This window comes from Lipotes vexillifer, unplaced genomic scaffold, assembly GCF_000442215.2.
Source record: "Lipotes vexillifer unplaced genomic scaffold, Lipotes_vexillifer_v1.1 scaffold518, whole genome shotgun sequence".
NCBI classification, from domain to species: Eukaryota; Metazoa; Chordata; class Mammalia; order Artiodactyla; family Lipotidae; genus Lipotes; species Lipotes vexillifer.
The window spans coordinates 562,681-570,825 of record NW_006780945.1 but is presented as its reverse complement, the minus strand read 5'-3'; the positions used below and the strand labels follow the sequence as shown (position 1 = coordinate 570,825).

Sequence of the window (8,145 nt, the reverse complement as noted above, 5' to 3'; positions counted from 1 at the left end):
GGGGGGGCAGCAGGGGGTGAGCCATGCCCCCGGCATCCTCCCCTCAAGGAGGAGGTGAAAAGGCTGTGGGGAGGAGGGCAGGAGCCCCAGAGGGCGTGAAACACGCCCCCCACCCACTAATCCCACCCACTGGTGGAGCCACCGCCTCCCTCCCTCACATGCCCGGTATGAGCAGGGAGTGGAGGGGTCTCAGAGGCAATGTCCCCCCAGGATGCCCAGCAGGGACCCAAAGGCAGGTGGTTACTAGGTCGGCGCTCTCCTGGGAGGAGCCGGGAGCTCCGCCAGCAGCCTAGCAGCACCGCCCCTACTGCCCACCCCAGGCGTGAGGAGGAGCCTCCACCCGTGCCCTCCAGACCCCCCTGCAAAGCCCTGCACAGGACTCCCTCCGCTGCCCGTACTTGCGGCTCTGCTGCCGGACCTGCTCCAGTTCAAAGACCGTGTAGGGGCGGATGGACCGGTGCCCGGGCAGGCCTGGGCCCACAGGAGTCAGGGGGATGACTCTGGGCAGGGACAGAGCGAAGGGAAGGCTGGAGTGTGAGGAACCCCATCGTCCAAGCCCCCCACCCACTCCCCACACTCCACCTGCCCGAGGAGCCTCCCCGCCCGGGCAGGGGTGGGGGGCTGAAGGCCGGGGTAGGAGCAGCCAGGGGGTACGGAGTGAACAGTGAGACAGCAGGAGCTGACAGGAGGTGGAGACAGGCCTGGGATACAGGAGACGCAGCCCTGCCGAGCCCGCCCCCATCGTGGCCACCAGCTGGGGCCACTCACTGTCCAGTCACAGGTGTCTCCAGGGGACGGTCACATGAGAGGCAGTGGAAGTGTGCCAGGAGCTGCCTGTGAGGAGGTGGAACACACACAGGGTGAGCGCCCTGCCCAGAGGGACCGGAACGCGGGAGACAGAGAACCCAGCGGGCTCGGCGCTCTGTGGGCCAGGCAGGCTGGACGCTCAGTGCCCAGGGTGACAGGCCCCAGGCCACCAGACTCACCAGCTCCTAGACGTGTCCGCTTCTGGGCACACACCCAGCACCCACCTACCCTAACCCAAAGCCGGCAGGGTTCCCAAGCGCCCCAGGACTGCCCTGCGTAAGCCTCGGGAGCCCTCTGGCGGCCAGGAATGGAAATCCTGGGACTCAGGCTGCCATGGGCCAGGCCCACCAGAAGTGCTCTCAGCTCTGGGGGCTGTGGACCCCCTCCCACCTGTGCCCAGAGAGCCTTATGCCTCCCTCCCCTCCCTCTCTCAGCTGTAATGTGAACTGGCCTGAGCTAGAAGAGCTTTTCAAGCTCTAAAACTCTGTCACTCCTACTGCGGGATGGTCCCAGGCAAGATCAACCATTCCCCCTGAGCACACCTCCAGCCGGCCTGCCCTCACCCATTCCAGGCCTCACCTCCGCATGGTGGCTGCCTCGTCCGCCTGGTAGAGCGGAGACCGCTCTTTGAGCTGCAGTCGCAAGGATTTCCAACCATCCTCCAGTGACTGCTTCACTGGGTCCAGCTCCAGGCGGTCCAGCTGTGGGTGAGGGCGGGGCCCAGGTGAGCTCTGAGGAAGCAGGTGGGGTCCGCGGCGCCTGGAGAGGAGGGCATTGTCCCAGTCCAGGGGGCCCTGGAGCCTCCCACCCCTCACCTTGTTGTCCATCTCCACCAGGAGCCTGTCCAGCATCTTCTGCCAGTCCCCCTCCCGCCCGCTCATCTTGGCCACCAGCTCCTGCATCATGTGGTTCAGCTGCTCCGTGGTGGCGTCAAACTGGACACGGCTCACTTTGGCCGCCAGGGCACTCTTGTCGGCTTTCTGCCCGGAGAGAGGAAGAGGTCCCCCAGATGGGAGAGAGCCATGGGGGAGCCCCACTCCCTGCAGTGAGAGTGCCAGCACTGAGCCCACATCCCCCGTCGGACCCGCCTCCTCTCTCAGCGTTTTTTTTTTTGCAGTACACAGGCCTCTCACTGCCGCGGCCTCTCCCGTTGGGGAGCACAGGCTCCGGACGCGCAGGCTCAGCGGCCATGGCTCACGGGCCCAGCCGTTCAGCGGCATGTGGGATCTTCCCGGACCGGGGCACGAACCCGCGTCCCCTGCATCGGCAGGCGGACTCTCAACCACTGCGCCACCAGGGAAGCCACTCTCTCAGCCTTTTGAAGAATGAGCGGTGGGACCTCCCTGGGACGCAGGGTGGCCCCTCGGCCTAGCCTTACCACATTGATCTCCATCTCCAGGTGTTCCCTGTTGGCCTTTTCCTTCTCCAGCTTCTCCAGACCCTGGTACAACACCTGGGAGGCCGAGGGAGCAGGGAATAAGGAACAAAGAGGAACTGGGGCCATGCCTCGGCCCCGCCCCCACCCCCTGCCCGCCCTCACTTCGATGTCCTTCTGCCTCTGCCGATGGTCCTCGATGAGGTTGCCGGTGGTGACGCTGAGTTTCTCACAGTCGCCCTGTACCTGCAGGATGGCGCTCTGCACGCGGCCCAGTAGCTCTTCATCCTGCAGCAGGACAAAGGCAGCCTCCCTGGGGGACCCGCAGGGGTACTGCCGCCCCTGCTAAGTCAGCCCTTAAAACATCACCCGGCAGACAGGCCGACTTCAGACCCCATTCTGGATCTCCTCAGTTGCCGCCACAATTCCCCACCTCCTCATGGACTAGCCTTGAGGGACCTGGTCCACTGGGGTGGGTGGTCAGTAGAGGCGGTCTCAAGGCCCAGCAGTGGTGAGCTGCTCCCCTGAGAGTTGGGGTGTGGGCTACAGCCTCACCACCCACCCTGAGCTGAATCTGAATTCTGGAGTCTAAGAGGCAGGCCTCAGGGACTTGGGCTACTCCCTGCCCCACCAGCAGGCCTGCCCTTTGGAGGGGAAGTGGGAAGGAGTCCAGAAGACCGGCATGAAGGAGGGGCGATGGATGCTAAGGCTATGCCAGCGTCCTGAGGCATGTGAATGGCACTGCTCCACCCCTCAGCCAGCCGTGCTGTCCCCACCCATGGAGCCAGCTCTTCCCCGTGGTCCCCCATCCCCAGAGCCAGCTCTACGGCTGCCCTCCCTGCGACCCTACGGAAAGACCAGGGACTTCCGTGCGGTCGCTAAAGGGCTCCGTCATGGAAAAGTGGCCCAAACATCCCTCCCCCGGGGACTCCCCAAGGGGCTCCCTGCAGGCGGGCCATGAGCGGCCGCACCGGAGGAAAGCAGGCGGCATCACCTGGCTCTGCAGCTTGGCCTTCTTGGAGGGCCGGGAGGCAGCCAGGTTGCTGACCATGTCCTGGAGCTGCTCGTAGCGCTGCACCAGCATGCTGACCTGGTGACTCAGGTCCAGGCTGCAGGCTGGGCAGGTGGCTGCAGGGTCGATCTGGCCGGGTGCCAGGGTGGTCAGGAGCTTGTGCGGGGCCGCGCTCATGCTCATGGACAGGAGCGTGGAGGATGAGGCCAGCATGTTCTCGATGATCGTCCTGAGCTTGTCTAACTGGGCACGGGCGAGAGGGCGGGTGCAGGGCAGTGAGTGAGGCCCAGCTATGCTGCATCCACGCGGTCGCCACCAGCGAGTGCTTTCTGCCCTGGCCTGCTGTGATCTGGGCTGTCCCGCAGCCTCAGTGCCTCCCAGGGTGTGCAGCACATGGGAGGCGCTCGACCTCCGTCCATTAAATAGTGACCAGAGCTCCCAGGGAGGGTAGCACAGATGTTGATAAAGCTCTTGCAGGAAGGAGGCTTCTTTCTCCAGCCAGCCCATTGGTGCAGTGTGAGAACACATCTCCTCTAGCTAAATCCTACAGAGCTGATGTCCATTAGTCCACAAACACCCTGCTGACACATAGGCCCTGCTCCCGGCCCTGGGAACACAAGGGGTGGGCTCACACACGCTCTGTCCCCATCTAGAATGTAAATAACAATAAGAGAATGTGATTTTCTCACACCATATACAAAAATAAACTCAAAATGGACTGAAGACCTCAATGTAAGACTGGAAACCATAAAACTCCTAGAGGAAAACATACGCAGAACACTCTTTGACATAAATCGTAGCAATATTTTTTGGATCTGTCTCCTAAGTCAAAGGAGACAAAAGCAAAAATAAACAAATGAGACCTAATTAAACTTAAAAGTTTTGGGGGACTTCCCTGGTGGTGCAGTGGTTAAGAATCCACCTGCCAAGGCAGGGGACATGGGTTTGATCCCTGGTCCGGGAAGATCCCACATGCCCGGAGCAACTAAGCCTGTGCACCACAACTACTAAGCCCGCATGCCACAACTACTGAAGCCTACGCGCCTAGAACCCGTGTTCCACAACAAAGAGAAGCCACTGCAATGAGAAGCCCACGCACCGCAAAAAAGAGTAGCCCCCACTCGACACAACTAGAGAAAGCCTGCGTGCAGCAACGAAGACCCAACGCAACCAAAAATAAATAAATAATAAATAAAATCGATTCTTTTAAATAAATAAATAAAAGCTTTTGCACGGCAAAGGAAACCATCAACAAAAAGAAAACACAACCTATGGAATCGGAGAAAATATCTGCAAATGATATGACCCATAAGGGGTTAATATCCAAAATATATAAACAGCTCATAAATTCAATATCAAAAAAACAACCTGATTAAAAAATGGATAGAAGACCTGAACAGACGTCGTTCCAAAGAAGACATACAAATGGCCAACAGGCACATGAAAAGATGCTCAACACTGCTAATCATTAGAGATGCAAATCAAAACCACAATGAGATATCACCTCACACCAGTCAGAATGGCCATCATCAAAAAGTCTACAAATAACAAATTCTGGAGAGGGTGTGGAGAAAAGGGAACCTCCTACACAAATCAAAACCACAATGAGATATCACCTCACACCAGTCAGAATGGCCATCATCAAAAAGTCTACAAATAACAAATTCTGGAGAGGGTGTGGAGAAAAGGGAACCCTCCTACACTGTTGGTGGGAATGTAAATTGGTGCAGTCACTATGGAGAACAGTATGGAGGTTCCTCAAAAAACTAAAAATAGAACTACTGTATGATCCGGCTATTCCACTCCTGGGTATATATTATCCGAAGAAAATGAAAACACTAATTCGAAAAGATGCATGCACCCCAATGTCCAAGGAAGCACTATTTACAATAGCTAAGATATGGAAGCGACCTAAGTTTCCATCAACAGATGAATGGATAAAGAAGATGTGGTTTATATGTAAAACGGAATACTACTCAGCCATAAAAAAGAATGAAAATTTTGCCATTTGCAACGACATAGATTGACCTAGAGAGTATTATCCTTAGTGAAATAGGCCAGACAGAGAAAGACAAATACTGTGTGTTGTCACTTATATGTAGAATCTAAAAGATAAAACGAACTAGTAAATATAACAAAACAGAAACAGACTCGACAGATCTAGAGAACTAGTGGTTACCAGTGGGGGGAGGGAAGGGGGAGGGACAAGATGGGGTAGGAGATTAAGAGGGACAAACTACTATGTGTAAAACAAAAAAGCCACAAGGATATATTGTACAGCACAGGGAAATAGAGCCATTATTTTATAATAACTTTAAGTGGAATATAATCTATAAAAACAGTGAATCACTATGGTGTGCATTTGAAACTGATATGAGAGTGTAAATCAACTACACTTCAATAAAAAAAAAAGAGAGAGAATGTGATAAGTGCTACAACTACAGGGGTCTCTCATGGCCTGGCTGGGAACAAACTCCTTCCGCTCGCCCTCCTGCTCTCTTCTGGATCCCATGGTCCCAGTTTGTCCCCGCAAATGATTGGTCCCAGCTAGACACCCGACTGGCCAAAGACCTGTGACGTCGTGTCCTGGCTTAGAGAGAGGGACTGCACCAACCTAAGGCCCCCTTTCCTGGAAGCGCGTAACACTGCAAGGCCTGGGGCAGCCCTTTTGGACTGTGTGTGAGAGAGAAAAAAGCTGGCTGAGAGCAGAAGGGAAGAGAGATGTGCGGGTGTTTGAGAGAGATGGATGAGGAAGGCGACACAGAGGCAAAGACAGACACACAGAAAGACAGACAGGTGGTGGCCCCGGCCAGACTGCCCGCTTGGCCTGGGAATCTGCTTTTCCCAATTTCCTCTACACGTATGTATTTTCAGCCAGACTCCCTTTTGCCCGAGCTCAGCAAGACTCTTGCCACCAGAAGAGCTGACACGCTTCTGAAGAGTCAAGAGGCCGAGCCTGCCCAGCAGGGAGTGGATGCCCTCTCAGGTGTGGCCCCAGGGAGCCCTGGAGGTTGCTGAGCTCAGGTGTGAGCTTTGGGATGACAGATGACTCTTAAACGCACTATCTACTGCTGTCCTCCTGCTGTCCTGACAATCAGCTCTGGGTCATGAAATGGTGTAAACCACTGTCCTGACAAACTTGGAGTGGGCCCAGAATGGGGCCTCTAGCACAAAGGGGCTCCTGACGTGGGACCCCTGGGCCCAGTGGCTTTGCCCATCTGATCCTTCTGTGAGCGCTCAGAGCCTCTTCCCAGTCCAACGCTCCTCACTGGGAACATTCTGGGGTGACCAAGGATCGTAACACTCAAGACGTAAAGGCATGTACACCTGGAACTAATACAACATCGTAAATCAACTATACTCCAGTTAAAAAAAAAAAAAGATGTAAAGGCAGACACTTCGAAGAGAGTGAAAAGACAACCCACAGAACAGGAGAAAATATCTGCAAATTATATATCAGGTAAGAGTCTACTATCCCCAATGTCCACAGCCAACTCTGCGAAGGGCCCTAGTCCCTGTGGCTGGAGAGTGTGGAATCCTCACCTGATCCTGCAGGTAAAAGGAGGCTTCGGAGACCGAATGTTCCATGCTGACCTTGCCCCGTTCTTGACTCTCCCTCAGCTCCGCCAGCTCCTTCTTGATGTCAGCCACGGTGACTCTGCATACACGAGAGATGGTCCGGCCCCACCACCGGCCCAGGGGCCTGGGCCCAGCAGTGCTGAGCCCCGGCCGTCAGGGATGGAGGAGGCAGACGGGGCTCTTTCACGTTCCCCTCCAGCTCTGTCTAAGGGGTCCAAGGCCCCGCCTATTGTGGAGGTCGGTGCCCAGTGTGCTGGCCTGAGAGGCTTCCAGCGGGTGAGGCCTGGCACTGCACAGAGACGGCTCTGAGGGGCTCCAGCAAATGCTCTGAAGCCTCCAACTGGGGACAGAATCTAAGAGGCTTTTTGTTTTGTTTCTTCTAAGCCCTGGTGCTGAGCTGTTTTAAGGACCTGGGAAACTTCCAGTAGCAAAACTTGAACTAGATACAGACAATCTGAGGAGCAGACACAATGCGGGTCAGACAGTGGTCAGTTCAGGGGTGAGTGAGCCAAAGGCTTCTATCACCTCCTTGGCAGAGAACATGTGATGCCAGGACAGAAGTTGCATTTGGCAGGGGGATTTTACCTGAGGATACCCAGCTGCAGGCTCAGCTGGCCAGCTTTCACCTCCTTTCCTGTTTCTTGCTCTCCCTCCCCCTCCAGGATCCTGTTCATCTTTTCCAGCTACAAATCCAATGGAAGAGGAGGGTCAGGCAGGCTTGAGATCTCTGCTTTCTGAACGTTCCTCAGCAGCCCCAGCAAGCCCTTCCCCCATCCCCTAATCCTTTAAAAAAAACAATTCCCACCACGCAGCTTGTGGGAATCTTAGTTCCCAGACCAGGGATTGAACCCTGACCTCTAGCAGTGAAAGCGCCTAATCACTGGACCACCAGGGAGTCGCCCCCATTCCCTAATCCTATCCAACCCTCTGGCAAAGCCCAAGGTCCCTTCCTAACATCCACCCATCCATCCATCCCATGGATGCAGGTAGCTAGCATTAAAAGAATGACTGAAGACCTAGCAGACCCTCACCATGACCGCTGGTCCCAGACAGTCCCACGATCTCGGCTCCAAGGCTGCTCCAGTGACAGTGGCTTTTATTGGAAATGGCCACATGTAATGAAAGGAGCTCAGGCCTCCTTGCTGGCCCAACTGAATCTTAATAGCTTTGAATGTCAGGTTTTAGATCCAGGAAATAAACACGTGGATACCTGAGGTGTGCTTCCCATCTGAGGGGACTGTACAGATCCAGTGAGATAATAACGAAAGTGAAAGGACTGTGTAATCTATCCAAATGCAAATGAAAGGGATTATTGGCACTTGAAGGCCAAGTAGGCGGACCCTCCCCTACTTACTTTTGCTTTTTCCTGCTG

General features: G+C 55.4%; 1 protein-coding gene across 1 annotated transcript in view; it reads right to left on the bottom strand.

The window, feature by feature from the left end:
• QRICH2 (glutamine rich 2) overlaps positions 1-8,145 on the bottom strand; it is a 21,642-nt gene that overhangs the window by 2,804 nt on the left and 10,693 nt on the right. The window contains exons 7-16 of the mRNA XM_007454405.1: positions 8,128-8,142; positions 7,359-7,456; positions 6,738-6,852; positions 3,177-3,437; positions 2,348-2,470; positions 2,186-2,260; positions 1,623-1,787; positions 1,387-1,508; positions 769-834; positions 399-500 (exon numbers count right to left, since the gene is read on the bottom strand). Of these exons, the coding sequence (XP_007454467.1) occupies positions 399-500; positions 769-834; positions 1,387-1,508; positions 1,623-1,787; positions 2,186-2,260; positions 2,348-2,470; positions 3,177-3,437; positions 6,738-6,852; positions 7,359-7,456; positions 8,128-8,142 (1,142 nt within the window). The remainder of the gene's footprint in view (positions 1-398; positions 501-768; positions 835-1,386; positions 1,509-1,622; positions 1,788-2,185; positions 2,261-2,347; positions 2,471-3,176; positions 3,438-6,737; positions 6,853-7,358; positions 7,457-8,127; positions 8,143-8,145) is intronic.